The 15866-nt window shown below is 37.3% G+C and overlaps 1 protein-coding gene across 4 annotated transcripts in view; it reads right to left on the bottom strand.

Moving 5' to 3' along the window:
• The window catches only part of GRAMD2B (GRAM domain containing 2B), a 42851-nt gene that overhangs the window by 5648 nt on the left and 21337 nt on the right, over positions 1 to 15866 (bottom strand). For all 4 annotated transcript variants that reach the window (XM_027905247.1, XM_027905325.1, XM_027905413.1 and 1 more), the window contains exons 2-12: positions 12555 to 12677; positions 9118 to 9205; positions 8729 to 8795; positions 7666 to 7769; positions 4402 to 4497; positions 3559 to 3630; positions 3358 to 3438; positions 2559 to 2670; positions 1751 to 1873; positions 1434 to 1521; positions 875 to 976 (exon numbers count right to left, since the gene is read on the bottom strand). In XM_027905247.1, the coding sequence (XP_027761048.1) occupies positions 875 to 976; positions 1434 to 1521; positions 1751 to 1873; positions 2559 to 2670; positions 3358 to 3438; positions 3559 to 3630; positions 4402 to 4497; positions 7666 to 7769; positions 8729 to 8795; positions 9118 to 9205; positions 12555 to 12677 (1056 nt within the window). The remainder of the gene's footprint in view (positions 1 to 874; positions 977 to 1433; positions 1522 to 1750; positions 1874 to 2558; positions 2671 to 3357; positions 3439 to 3558; positions 3631 to 4401; positions 4498 to 7665; positions 7770 to 8728; positions 8796 to 9117; positions 9206 to 12554; positions 12678 to 15866) is intronic.

Genomic DNA, 15866 nt, shown 5'->3' with positions numbered 1-15866 from the left:
AATCCATTATAACAAGGGGAGAAGAGCTAATGCAAAATATAAGGCTCAATAAACTGATTAATATTCTCAGCATTATCCAGTTAACTGCCTTCTGTCCTACCACAGGGGGAGGAAGCTGACACAACTTCTGGTAGCAAACTGCTGTGGAAAACACGTACCTCTGTTCTGCTTCTCTGTTTAATGTTTGCATATTTTCTATCTATGAAACATGGAGACAAAACAACAACAGAACAAACAAACAAACAAACTAACCACATGGGAAGATGATAGACAGGATTAGCTACAGGAAGGAACTATTTATGGAACAGTGGTTCCTTTCCCTATTTCCTCTTAAAATACACAAAGACTGTTGTCCCTTGATGTGTTTGGAGTTTGGTTTGGTTTGGTTTTCTGTTGTGGGTTTTTTTTTACTTTAGCAAGACAGGATATCAGTTTCCAAGGAGAATATAGGCAGCCCAAAGCTTTAGAAAATGATACACAAGCAAGACAGACGTATTGGCCCAGAGATTATGCAGTATGTTCTGCAGTATATTATTTCACACTAATCAAATTACATCAAGACTGAAGACAGAAGTTACACTATATTCAAGAATTACTGCTCTGGAAAGGAACTGCTCACTTCAGCAGTTTACAGTGAAGTTACAGCTATCTGAAACATTCTCTGGACAGTAGAACACCATGATATATCACAATTTTACTAATAGTCTGAAACAAAAAGATGAGATTAGGCTAGATGAGAGAACTACAGAACACTAAAATATCACATGGGCACTACGGTGTTATAGTGGTTTCTGAAAAAAAATAGATGAACATGAGAGAGACTTGAAAAATATTTTAAACTCCCAGGCTGAGTGTTTTACAGACTGTATCTTACTCCTTAATATGTGAATCAAAGGATGTGATGGACATAAGACGTTCCTCCAGGACACTGATTTTATATCTCATGTAGAAGGTAGAAAATATTAATACACAAACACTGCAAAAGAGAAAAATAAAGTACATCAGTTGAGGAAACTTTAGTGGTACCCAACAAATTTAATATTAAAAGCCACTTAAATGGTTACTTGTACATGTTCAATAGTAAAGGTATTCTTAAAAACACTTCAGGAATACTATCACTGGCATTCAGACAGTTATGAGAGTCTCAGCCTTGAGTATGGCTTTCTAAGTGACATATAAAATGAATTTGCAAGCACTTAAATACTGTTAACATTTACTGAATCAAAGACCCCTTGCATTCAAAAGGCCAGTCCCAGCAGCCTTATATATATATATATATATATATATATATATATATATATATATATATATATATATATACACTTCTGAAAAGTATAAAGGCCACAATTCCCATGAAGCTTAGATTATATCAGTTATGTAAACATAAGAAAATCCTAATATTTGGACAATCTTGGTATTATTTACTAACTTACACAACTGCGTAAAATACAAGTACGTGGTTCAGAGATAAGAGCTTCTGGGACTTCACTTTGTGGAAGAACCTGAAGGTTTCAGAACGGCCTGCAAGGAAAAGAACCAGAATGCTACTTTGATTGAAGCAGACCACTGCAAAAATCAGATCACAAATAGTGATTTGAAGCATGCAACAGGTAATACAAATAGAGGGAAAACCAAGACCGAGATCTTCCAAATTATGTGAACTGACATAACTACGCAAACTTATCTCAAGTAACTCCAGCTGAAGGTCTGGAGTTACTGGTCTGGTAACTGGTAATGGTCTTGTCCTTACCATTTCGAGGACTGTTCCTGGCTTTTCCATCAGGTCCACGTTTATTATGTGCATCTGAACGAACAGACTTGGCCTCAGTCTTGGAAACTTTCATGTGAGTTTGTGTTTCTACAACATGATAATCTGTGAAAAGTAAGATTTTTAATAAAATTGAAATATGAAGTCAAAGAAAATTGCTGGAAGTTTAAGTTAGTCAAGGAGTAGGGGAAGAGGAGGATTTTAAAAGATGCATTTCTGTACTTGGATATAAAGCAGTTTTTGTATTCTTGAAACAGTTCACATGTGAATTCCGCATCAACACAAAATAAAAACAAGTACCTGGATTGAAAAGGGATAATGCATGTTGCATGTATATTTCCAGATCCTTTGAAAGATGGCAACTCATGAAGTAACATTCAGCACAGGCTACATAAAACAAGTATTGTTGTACTCATTTAACTTAGATGTAGTGAATTTCAACACAGCATTACTGCTAATTAGGTGAAGAACTTGAGACAACAGGAGCTTGCAAACAGCAGTGTTAAGTATTTTTCTTTTGTTTTTTAAACTAGGAACAGCTACTACGTTACATCTCTGCTGGCATGGGTAAGCAACTGGAGGCAGTAGTGACAATTCAGATCTGCTGATGACCAAGTCACTGCCTGAATCTGGATTGCAAAGGGATATAATAATAAAAATGCAAGAACTGGGGACTTGAGGAAGACCTCAAAAATCACATAATGTAGATTCCACATCAGAAGGGGATTACAGAAGCATAACTGAGAGCTAAGCCATACTAATTTTCTTATGGCTCCCTGATCCCACTCACCTTGGAAGCATTCCAGCTCTGGTGTCTGTGAGCCTGTACTGCTGGACTCTTCCATCTCTTGTCTTCGCTGCCGTACTATTCCATCCAGATCAGAATAATCTTCATTGAAATCCTGATTGGGAGAAAGAATCACAAAAAGGCTCAGTCATGTTCTAAATCTAAGCAATCTAATTTCCTTCAATCTCCTTCTACAATTAGAAACAAAAACTAAAGCTTTAAAATTATTTAACGAGGAATATGCTCTGACATCAAGATGTTGAGATCAAGTTCGAAAAATAAGATCTGTAAGATCACCAGAATTCAAGCCTCATCCCCTGCCTTTGTTTAAGAAAAGAAATGGAGTCTGTGTGTAAAAGTCAGACTGCTAAGTTAGACAAACTGGGGAGTCCAGGATGTGCATTACTAGACTTAGACTCTGGCCATCATATGTGGCTACACAGCTCTTTCATTTGTCTGAACAAGCTTACAGAGGAAGGACTGGTTCTAGAAACACTTAAACTATTCATGGCAGAGGATGAAGCAATTTTGAGTACAGTGAAACCTGTTTGCAAAACAGAGATGTGAAGAACATACAAACCTTGGGATAAATCCAAAGCACATGCATGTATATAAACTGCACGTGATCAGATCAAATGACACCTATGCTAATTGCTCCAAGTGTTTTCTAATGTTAAAAAAATCATGGAATTTTAAAAGTAGATGTCATGATTTCCTTCAGTTTCCTATCATAAGAGTTTACAAATAGTACTTGCATTGAAAGATGGCATGCAACAAAAGAACAAACTTCTAAACCATTTACCAGGGGCAGGGTTGTAGGACGATCAACCCTGAAGCTGTTTTCTGCAGAAGAGGGATTTGGACTGTTGCCCATGCTTGTATCCTGAAAAAAAGTAGCAATGTTAACAGGAACACACTTGGAAACTACCTAGTATTTAACAATAGAAAGAGAGTAATAAAGAACACAAAGCTATATACTATCTTCACTTCCACTAGTACTTACCTCAAGATGTCTACAGATGGATTTTAACAGCTTGTAGGTGGTATCTCTGGAGAGTAAGGAGACAAACATGTACTGAAAAACAAAAGTTCAACAATTTTTTGAGGAAAGGTATACACTACAAGTTTCCATTTATCTAAATAAAACTGACAAGTGGTTTTGCAGATCAAGTACCTACTTTTAAGAACTTTAGTATAGTGGGAAAAACCTGCACTTCTTCTAAACCTACGACTTGAGGTTAATCACAAATACATGACAGGCACACAAAAGTTACTATGTTCTGCTGCAGGAACCAGAGCATAATCCAGATCTGTTCTTTCTTTTAAAAACACTTTCCATGCTATGTTTTACCTATACCTTAAAAAACCCCAAACAAACAAAATCCCAAATCCACAACTTGCTTTTAACGTACAGTCTCCTGCACCCACAAAGTATTTGTGCAACGAAAGTGGGTTGGTTCTAAAGCTGCTCTTAGGCTAATCACACTTCCTACTGATTGATGCAATTACTATTTCTGAATATCACTGTAAGCAACCAGTTCTTGTGTGTCTAAGGTATGGCTGGTCAGGTAAGAGATACAAGTAAATGAAAGAAGATTGTCAGAACTGCCATTCCTTGCCTGTCAAAAGAGAGGAGGAAGAAGTAGTTAAGAATCATTCCCCAACAAACCAGATCTCTCAAGGTTCTGACTCTAAACACCCACCTGTGACCAACTCCTATAGCTGTTTAAGTGGCCACTTGGTGCTTTCCAGATGCTTTCATACTACTGCTTGTAAGAAAAAGTAAAAAAAAAAAGAAACAGAAAGCAGGTAGGGTGCGATACCATTGCCCTCTACCAGTACTTACCCTGTCTGTGACTGTTGCTATGATCAGGGCATTTGGCACAAGAAGGGCAGTTTTGGTTTTCTTCAGCAGTGTCACTGACAGCACAGGTATGCTAATCTGAAACAAGATCTCAGCAGTGTTCAAATCCCAATATGTGTACACAAATCTGCAGCACAATCTTTTGCAAGGGGCCAGACTACCAACTGTGATAAGCAGAGCCTCTACACTCGTCACTTAGAGATTTCTCCACTACATCCCTGATTACTATTGTTTCATATGGAATAGGTATGGTTTCAGATTATTACTATTTCTTAACTAATTCTCCTATTATAAAATGCTAATCTCTCTTTGTGTCTTCCTTTCCTGATCCCTTCTGGCTCTCGCAAGACTATAGGCTTAGTTCACTGTAGATCTGCAGAACAAACCAGTCTTAGAGCCAGGTTTCTTTGTTTTGAAACCAAACATTGCAGAACGCATCAGACAAAAGAAGCTTGTTGAAGAATGAACACAGAAGTCTTTTCACCTGTTGCAGATCTGCAACAAGCAGGTGAGTAAACAGCTTGTCCTTCAGCAATACCGAAAGATCCAATACCCACACACCCTCTGACTTAAACTGATTCCTGTGTGTGCCAATCAGGCTTGACTACATTTACATTGCAAAGTTCTCAATCTTCCCTCCTGCTTTGTGTTTACATCCAACCCCATTAGCTTAATTAACATCTGCTATGTTTCAGAGGATTTCACTTCAAGGACCAAATATCTGATTTGATGCTCAGTTGAAAAGCTTAGAGGCTTAGAGAGGTAGGTAAATATAATAATCCTGGATATACATGATTAAGATACAGATCCTGTTAAAAATTTCTTTGGCACAGACTGTCACAACTACCTGAGAAATTTGGAAACAAGGTTAAAAGTCTCCACAGATTGTTCAGAGCAATCACAGCACCGAATTAAAAATACGTCACTAGAATGGAATGAAGTTACTCTGTGCACAGTTTCTTTTTAACTTTTTTCAGAACAGTAACACAAAATCATGACATGAAAAATCATTCCAGGTAATAAAAAATACATTATTGTATAACAGGCTGGTTACAAGACTGCCATATACTGTTTGAACAGAAATCCTGCTACAAGCTGCAAAAAAAGCAGCTTACAAGTCTTCTATTGCAGTTCACAGTTCACCTCAAAGAGCTTTGAATCAGAGATGATACTGCACGCTATTTTGATGGATAATATTACTGTAATCAGGACTAAAGTGTACTTCAGTGGGATTAAGCATTTGCTTATTGCTTAATGTATTAGACTGAAATGGTAAAAACACTGCTTTATCACTACTTTATTTATATCTCGAATAATAATTATTTCAGAATACAAGGTTAACCTGCAGGCAACTTGGAAAGCAATTTAAAAATGTAAGATAATGTTTAAATTCAAGAAAGACTCAAGGCCAACATACAGCCAAATAAGTGCTACTTAGAAAGAATGTCTGTCAAAACCTATTCAATCCTGCCAAAGCAATCTCTTATTTTTGAACATGCACAATTGTCTTCACTGTGTATTCAAAATTCCTGATTTGCATAGTTGTTCCCTAGGCTAAAGCTTTCAATAAAAAAATTCTGCAGGTAGCATTCATGTAAAAAAATCATTAGAATGTGTGGATCTGCTGTTTCTCGCAATAAAACACTTTATGATCACACTTAAATTGTTTTACAAGTTCTAAGCAATAGAGGCCTTGCATCTTGGAGACTTTGCCGGTGTATCTAACTGCTAAGAATTTTCTTTTTTCTGTCAAGCTTGACTTCCTCCTCTCTCTCTCACTACATTATTTTTCATTCTATTCATTATTTTCCTGCTTTTTTGTCTATGGTGTTCCTAAAAACTGGACAAAGCTGTAAGTAAATTCACTCTTAATTTTTCCCACACTGTTTTCTGAAAACAAGACCAGAATTGAATAATTTGGAATCTTACTACTGTCATATTTACAAATACTAGCTATTCTAGCCTATCTTGTAAAATGTTTTCACTTTTCATCATATACATAGATATGTATATATTCCTGCATTTGAAACCCTGTTGACAAAGATAATTTCCTAGTACTATATCAATATCATTCTGCATCTTTTTTTCCATGTTTTTCTACTCAGTAGAGTTCTACCATATTTTGTAAACATTTAGCTTAGCTTTAATTTAGAAAGCTATTCTGCAGTCGGAATTAGTCACATTTGCTCATGGTGAATAGAAAATTGCTAGTACAGCAGCTTCAATTTTAATGGGCAATGTGCCCTTAATAATTTTAAGTATTCTTTAAAATTATTCGATTTTTTTAAAAGCCCTTTCAAAGATAGATTTATTCTATCAATATGGTTGACAGAAGAGAAATAAGATAATCTCAACCCCTAAACTGGTTTCAGCGTCCAATTCACTGGATCTATCCAGGAACTTTGTTCAGGAATGTACCTGAAAGAAACAAGCCAAAGAAATCCTTGCAGTGAACTGAGCTGTTTTACAATAAAAGCCAAAAAAACGCAGTTTCTGTAAACAAAATCGCTCCAAAAGCTCCAAATCAACTGAGCCAGAACACAAATCTTTTTGCAAAGTCTTTATTTTTATCTATGTGCATATCATTCGCCACAGGGGAACCAAGCCTTAGGTGGGTCACAAAGAAAGACTAAATTATAATCTTCCCAACTGTTCACATCTCATTTCTGCTCTGCATACTAGGCTCATAGGTAAGAACTTTGCAAACTTGTTTTTCTTTCCCTGTTCTCTATTTATGCAGAATGGGAGTGACAGAAGAATACTTCAAAGAACTTTGCTTCTCAAGTCAGAAGCCAGTTTTAGTTCTTTCTCTTTAACTGCCTTAAAATATGCTTGATCCTTCTCCCTCGTTTCCCAAATTGGAGTCCTTTCAATACTTTTCAGCCTTCATTATTCCCCCTCCTCCTCTTTTACATACTTCTCCCAAGACAGACATTTTTGCAGTTTGTCCTACACAGGTTTTGCAGTGCCATCACTGCTGCTTGTCAGATCCTCTCTTTTCATCTTTTTTTTTTTTTTTTTTTTTTTTTCAGACAGAAAGTCCTAAAGCAAGAGAGACTAAACCCCTTATAATGATAATACTGCTCCAGTTCTAGAGTGAATTTTGGGCATCACTCCTAAATAGTGATTGCATTTAAAAAACATAGAAATATTAATATTCTAGTCTTGCATAATAATTTGAACTTCTGGCAATGAACAAGTTGTTAAGAATAGCATTACTGTTCTATATATAAAGATTTTACTAACCTTAGTGTCTTTACCAAAAACTTTGGAATGGAAGCAAATCCAGTTTTCAGAAAGGAATAACTTTCCTTGGTACAGAATTTCTTTCTGCAGAGCACAGGTAAAGCCTGAAACAAACAGATACTCTATAATCTTCAAGGTAATCACAACCCAAGCCAAGCCAATTCAGCTTTTGTTTGGTTCTTTTTTCAAAGCCATAATCTATTTAGATTTATAACTTTGATAAACACTGTCAAACCTTGAAATTTTCAATATTTAACTGACACTGACAAGCTCTGAAGATGTCACAGGCCTAAATTTAGTCTCAAAATATTTGAAGAATGATGACTGAAATGAATAGTAACATGCAATTGGTCTCTACCAGTCAAAAATCCTTTCTGAGAGACTACCACTAAGCTTTCTAAAAACTTTTTGCCTAGCTTTTAGGAAACTATATTACTTAAATGTAAAGAGTTTAATGAAAGTTTTAGCTTTAAACTTCTAGCTCTATAGCAGTTGTGTAAACTAGATGATCAGAGGTAGAACACACAAATTAACACTACTTTTACTGCATAGACATTGAGCAAACCATTTCTCAATCATGAACTGCCTTCCTTGTATTACTTTTAAGAAACATTTATTATAAATGTCTATGTAGAATTACCTTGTTGCAAGTATCACAGGCAACAGTAGAATGTTTAAACATTTGATGTTCTTCTCATATTAGTGTTTTTAAATATCAAAGCATCATCAACAGCAAAAACTCAAGCTAGTCACTTGATCAGTACTGCCTCAGTAGTGCCTTTAGTAAGGAAGATTCAGTACCAAAAAATACTGCACAAGGCTACTCTGCTAAGGATTGCAAAGTGTATTACTATTCCCAAACAAGCCCAAAATGCAAAGATTTAACATTTGCAAGATTACATCAAAATGCCCATTGTATGTAAATGAAGGCCCTGGAGCTCTAGGCAGCTGGAGTTAAAGGTTTTTGAAATGTAAGTAGTTCCTCTTGTACAGCACCACAGTTGTTGGGTAACTACATTATCTAGGATCCACAGTCAACAATGACACAGGGATTAATACTTACTTTGTTTCAGTGGCTCATCAATGGGAACATCTAGAAACAGCTTATGAAAGTGTGCATTTGCCTTCAGCTAAAAAACAAAAAGCCCCACACCCAAAAAGACACATACTTTATTAGACAGTCTGACAAATAAGTGATCTGCTCCACTCCCTGGTCTCCCCATATCTTCTCATTTTGCCCACTTGTTTTACAATAAATACTAATTTTTTTTCTTTTCTGTGCGGCTATTAACTCTATAATCTGCTTCACCCAGACTCTAACACACTGATGCAAAAGGAACATATACCGTTATACAAACATGAACTATAATATTGCTAAACGAAGGGCCTTTCATGGTAGTTATGTGTTTACTCTTACCATATGTAAAAAAACAAGTAAATTCTCTGTCCTACCTGATTTGAGGCACGTTTTTTCCTTTCAATCTTGGAGTCACTCTTGATATCCCTTGACAGGACAGGACTATCTGTGCTGCTCTTTGTCCTGAAGATTAAAAGAAGCATCTGATATAAGCCTGGTCTCAATTCATTAGTCTTGGTATGTTACCAACAGGATGTGCTTTTCCATGAAACATACTAATCCTTTAAGTAACTATTATCCAATTCATTAAGAATTATGCAGAAATAAAGAGGTGTAATCTTATTCTTAAATTATGTCAGTTCTCCCTGAAGGTTGACTTTTAATTTAGAAGGGATATTTATTCTAAATTACTTACTAGTTGTAAGGAAGTAATAAAATTTCAAGACAATTTACAATTTAGTGAATTAGCTATCACAGTGTTTAGCTTCACATTCGTTTCTTGGCAATATGTGAAATACTAATACTAAGCACACTGCTTACTAATGCAAGATGAAGTAAGATAAAACTTAGTAGCTGAGAGTGAAAGGTAGTGTGCTGAAAGCTATGAATGTGTATTACTGGAAGTGAGCTCATTTGAAAAGTGCAACAGAGAATAAACACAGATGCACAAGTCAGAGGATGGCCATGAACTGCGTTGTGTAGTGTAATGAAATCATTAAGACAGCCAGCAACCCTAGAGGAGATGAAGCAAAATTCTGAGTGCCAGTTGTATAGGAAGCTGTACCTGTACAGCTCCAGGCATTTATACTGAAAAACAAAAGAACCCATCATACAACTCTAGAGAAGAAAAAGTACAGAGGAAAGTCTCTGTGGATGGCTGGAAAAATAAGTTTTGTCTGCTTTATACATGAGGAATTAATGGCATGGACTGTTCAGAAAAAGAGAGGTTTGATAATTGTTTCATAAATCAGGAAGAGAATATTATCTCTGAGAGCTATTTAGCACAGAACAAATGCACATCGACACCCTACAAAAATCAGGCAGCTCTTTTTCAGATGCCTTCAGTTGCAGATTGAAGAGCAGAAATAAAAACACATCACAGGACTCTTATGCTGAATGACCTGAAGAACATATTGTGCTGAAGACAAAATGGGAAAAGAAAGGTGCTCATAAACTTATGTAGAAGATTATTCTGGGAGGCATTAAAAAATGCCTGAAAGACAATGCAGTTTTTTGTCAAAGCCAGCACAGCTTCATGAGAGGAAATTTCTACTTATCAAACCTGATTTCCTTTTATGACAAGGTAACTCACCTCGATGATCAAGGGAAACCAGCTGATGTAATCTTTTTGGATTTCGGTAAAGCTTTCAGTACTGTCTCTCACAGGATCCTTCTGGACAAAATGCCCAGCCCATGGTTGGATAAACAGATCCTGGGCTGGGTGAGCATCTTGTTCATGGGTTGAGCATAGAGCTTAATAGTGAATGGGGTAACATCAGAGTAGAGGGGTTCCACAGGGCTCCATTTTGGGCCCTGTGTTTTTCAACATCTTCATAAATTACCTGGACACGGGACTGGAAGGGTCTACAGCTGAGACAAAACTGGGAGGAGCTGTTGACTCCCTCTGAAAGCAGGGATGCCCTGCAGAGAGACAAATTAGAGGACTGGGCAATCACCAATCATGTGAAGTTCAACAATGGAAAGTATACGATTCTGCACCCCACCTAGGATGGGACAACGCTGGGTGTACAGACAGACTGGGGAATGAGATGATGGAAAGCAGCTCTGCAGAAAGGGACTTGAGGGTCCTGGTCAAAGGCAAGTTGAATCTGAGTCAGCAGAGCCCTGGAAGCCAGGAGGGCCAACTGTGTCCTGGGGGGCATCAAGAAGAGCATCGCCAGCCAGTCGAGGGAGGGGATTGTCTCTCTCTGCTCTGCCCTGGAGAAGCCTCACCTTGATTATTGGGGCAGTTTTGGGAACCACAGTATAAGAAAGATATTAAGCTGAGAGATATAAAGAGAGTCCAAAGGAGGACAACGAAGATGGTGAAGGGCCTTGAGGAGAAGCTGTATGAGGAGTGACTGAGGTCACCTGGTTTGTTCAGCCTGGACAAGAGAGGACTGAGGGGACACCTCACCTCAGTCTTGTGAGGGGAAGAGGATGGGCAGGCACTGATCTCTTCTATATCAAGAGCAGTGATAGGACTTGAGAGAATGGCCTGAAGTTGTCTAATGGGAGATTTAGGTTGGGTATTAGAAAAAGATTCTTCACCCAGTGGGTAGGTGGGCAGTGCAATATGCTCCCATGGAAGTGGTCACAGCACCAAGCCTGACAGAGTTCAAGAAGTGTTTGGACAGTGCTCTCAGGTACATGGTGTGATTCTTGGGAATGGTTCTGTTAAGGGCCAGAAGTTGGCTCCAATGATCCTAGTGGGCCCCTTCCCAATTGGCATATTCTGGGAGAAGTTTCCATTGCTGCACCATATCCTGCATGACAAATCATCTTTACTTGTCTACACTTGAGAGGTTCAGAACCAACATTAAATCCTCTAAGGGTGAGAGGAACAGAAACCCAAGGAGTAAGGGAAACACAGCTGGAAAGAGATTGTATGGTAGGACTGATTTAGATAGGAGGGGAAGTACCTGCATTATCTCAGGTGGTTCCTCAGAGAAGAAAACTCTGAAATACATGTGGACATGTATTTTTGTGCTTACTTAAAGTATAGGTTACAAAAAACTCATGCCTACCTCTCACCAAACATAATCAATTACATTCTGAGACGTAACACCAGAAAGAATTGGGGGGGGGGGGGGAATAGTAATTACATATTCCTTCAAATATCTTTTCCTCAAAGATGTTTCATGAAATTAAATGATGTCTTTTAAATATTTGTCTTGTGATTAAACCAAGAATCTCAGGTTGACCACTGACTTTTGAATTCACTGCTCAGTTGACAAAGTGAAAAGGATGCAAAAGCTGTGTGCAAGCCATTCAAGTGGGATTTTAGCATTACTTATTTTTCTTTTAGAAGAGTTTAAAATGCATTCCAGTTCTCCAACAAAGGAATAATGACTGTTTTTGTGGAGACATTTTACAATAATCTATTGCAATATAGAGCTGAGAATCCAAAATTAAAACTTATGTCATAGTTTTACTATGGACAATCAATATTCCAGCATGAAAGTGTTTTGGAAACAGGCCAGGACTCAAACTGCAGCTCAGTTTGACTGCCTGTCAAAGTGATTGTGAAAGGCGTGTAACTAGCAGTGGCAACGAACAGTGCAATGTATTTTTTTCTAGAAAGGGAAACTAAGCCAGCTCAAAGTTTAAACTCCCACTATTCTGACTGCTTGTGTTGGGTAACAGAGCAACTCTGGAAAGTGGGGCTGATTCCTGTTTATTTGCATAGTGTGCACCCTAACCCACAGCTAGGATGTCTGATAAATATTGCTACTCAGTCTAGCTTTTTCAGTGGGTTGCAACCATTCTAATAATCTGACCAGAGGAAAATTGTCAGTATCTCTGACATTACCTAGCAAAATCAAATTTTTTCCGGTCATCAAGATACTCCATTTCACTGGTGGGGGTCTGCAGCAGCACAGTGGGCGATTTTCCTGCCTTTCTCTTTTCATCTGTTCCATTTTCTCCATCTGAACTGCAGAGAGAAAAATAAACAAATAATTAGAAACCCAGATAGAAATGTGTATTGCAGGATTCATAGTGATGTCAAACGCCACTGCAACATGTTGACAATACAGCACATAATAAAGAACAAAATTGTGACATATCTTTTATATTAAGGCTCTGAAAAGTCTTCATCTACTGACTTGACTGTATTACACATCTGAACAGTACTCTGAGCTTCATTACTGGAATTTCAGCAATGAATAGAGGAAAACTGAAATACTGCCATGGATATTTCAGCGCTCATAAAATTTGTAGCTCTAGTTTCCATTCCAAAGAGTATGTCTCGTTTAGGAAAAATGCATTCCGTGTTCAGTACTTAGACTCAGATGACTAATGGAAATTAACTTGATTGGCAAGCTGGGAGAAAAACATCCTGCATGACAGTATCTAGTGCTTAGTAGATTATTTGTGGTTCTATGTTGCAAGAGGAAGATGGGTCCTGTTTTGCCTCTGACTTACCTCTTCTGTGAGAGTTCACATGCAGAGTTTTTACAATAAAGGTTCCTCTCCAAGTACAAAAACCACTGGTTTTATTTTACAAAAGCAGCACTGCTACCACAATGCATTGTCTTTTCACATCACATACCACTGCCTCAGAAATATATGTTAAGGAACTACAGCCTGAAGGCTGAGAGAGGTGCCATCAAGAGCCCTGGCTTTCCTTTTCGTGATTTTCTAATAAACTGTTAACTGAGAAAATTTAAATTAAAAAAACTGTCATTAATAACAGGGTCAGAAGAATGACAATACTTTAAAATGACATGACAATTACATACACACATTTGCCTGTGGAAACCTGACAACTCAGAAAGACTCAAATATGCTCTTAGCATTAAAGAACAAAGCCAAACTATGCTGCCCACTAATTAAATGCCTAGCCCAAATGGCCCCATTTACAGAAGCATTCCATTAAAAGGTTTAATTTCTGCCATTTTACAGCAACACCACAACCCTCATGTGACAATGTCTTCACTACCAACAGTTTCATTTCCTACTAAGACAAAAGTTTTGCTAATAGAATTTTCAGATTGATTTAATGTCTCTTCTTTAAGGAAGGAAACAAAAAGATTCTTTGCTTTTATTACACTCTAGTGAATAAGATCAGAACATCTTAATTGAGATCTAATAAGGTGTTATCCTACCTCACAACTAAACTGATGCCACAGGACAAATGCCAAGATTCTCAAGGCATTTTATGTTTACATACAGCAGCTATTTCTCTATCTATTCCTTTCTCAACCCTTAGCACTCCCAGCCACAGAGGCACTGAATTTCAAAAGAGAAGCATTTCGAAAGAAGCTCAGCATGGAAACTCCCAAGTGAATAGGAAGACATAACAAAGTAGTGTTTTTAGGATGTGGTTGCTTGAGCCTGAAGCCTGACTGGTGCCCACCATTGCCTTTGGCAGCCTGCTATTCTTACCTAGCAATTCAAAGGATCCAGGTGGCCTATCTCATACCTCTGCATTAAAAATAACTTTCAAAAAACCCTATAACACAGGTTTTAGTGTTTTCTTACACCTGTCAGAATGGTTAGATGCTTTGCTGCTCTTAAATGCTTCTTTTTTACTTACTATTCTTATTCCCTTTTCCTCATCCATAAATGAATTCCTATTTCACAGTTAAACCTGTGAGCCTGTTCTATCCTATCTTCGGTGTCTTCCCCACTCACTTCTACTATTCCTGAATCTCTACTGTCTGAACTCATTCCATCTAGCTGCTTTCAGAAGGCAAAGAGTTTGGGTATCTCAACACGCTAATCCTGCTCACAGCTGTGTGTGGAAATGCTGAGCCAACTACTGCCAGTCTGGTCACCTCTGTAAGATGGTCTTCTGCACCTGAGAACAGCGACAATGTACCCAAACACAGGTGTGAGGAGACTCACCCATGTAACATGTGCCACTGGCAGTAGCAGTGGGGTGCATTCCTATTAGCTGACATGCTTTCACTACATCTATCCTTCACCCTACCTCCGATACGCCTTCTTCACATAGTGAAAATCTACATAAGGATTTGTCCTTACATTTCTGTAAGGACACAGCACTTAGTAGGTGGTTTTTAAGTATCAGAAGAATTTTAGCTGGCCTTCTGGAGAAGGTCTGTTCTTCCTAAATCTTCCTTTCCTTTTCTAAAACCACTAAAATATTGTTTATCTTGTAACAAGTAATTTAAAGCGGTTCTTATACTTTTGTGTGTGACTCAGTATTCATAAATGCTTTGTAAAAAGAGCAAAAAAAGTCAGGAATCCAGAAAAAAAAAATTAGAGAAAGAGCATTTAAGAAACAAGGGAAGCTAACTACAACTGTTTGTAGTAGTTGCATATAAAAGAACTGTATTTGCAAATATCAGGGCAAAGCAAAAAGACCTTGAGACATCAGGATTGTTGACATGAAAATAAAAGTTTCTCAAATAGGACATATACTGTATATTTGATACTACTACCAAACCTACTTAAAATAACATATAAAAGAAAACAAAGAGAAAAATTGTCTATAGTTTCTAAATAAAGAAGCTGTCATAAGTAACATTTTCAAAGCCAAGCCAAGGCCTATACTTATTATAGGATCATACACTGTATCCAAGCAAGTTAAAATAAACATTAGTTGTGTTTAAGGAAAAGTGCTACAGAATCCATAAACCAAGGCAGTGGACTAAGTTTCATTCCAGTGAAGTTCAAAAATACATTATTCATCAATATATTTTAAAAGACAGAGGAATTTCATGTCTTCTGATCTGAATGGTTTCTGTGAGACAAAAACTTGCTGGCAGATGTGCATAAAGTTCTTTGTACTGAATAAAATTTTCTGAACTTCAAAAAGTTTTCTTTCTTGGCATTAATCTTCTCCAGGACCAGAAAAATTAAAACTCCTTGTGAAAGTTATCATGTACCACATTACTGGGAATTTTTCAAGAGGAAAAAAAATTAAACACATTAATTTAAAATACAAACTTTTCCCTCTTCCCTTCTAAACCAGTTTGAGTAAGAAACACTGAAAAAAAAAAATAAGCCACAGTTTGGAAAATGAGCCTTAATAAACAACAGTTGTCTTTGACAATCCCAGTACAGAACCAGACACAAACACTTCTCAGGCATACATAAGACACCAAAAATTCCAGAACTGTACAGTGGTTACTGTCTTTAATTCTGTGTAACCACA

This window comes from Empidonax traillii, unplaced genomic scaffold, assembly GCF_003031625.1.
Source record: "Empidonax traillii isolate 1590-97213 ecotype Southwest subspecies unplaced genomic scaffold, ASM303162v1 scaffold3:size4013460, whole genome shotgun sequence".
NCBI classification, from domain to species: Eukaryota; Metazoa; Chordata; class Aves; order Passeriformes; family Tyrannidae; genus Empidonax; species Empidonax traillii.
The sequence above is the reverse complement of the archived record's forward strand: the minus strand, read 5'-3'. Positions and strand labels throughout refer to the sequence as shown.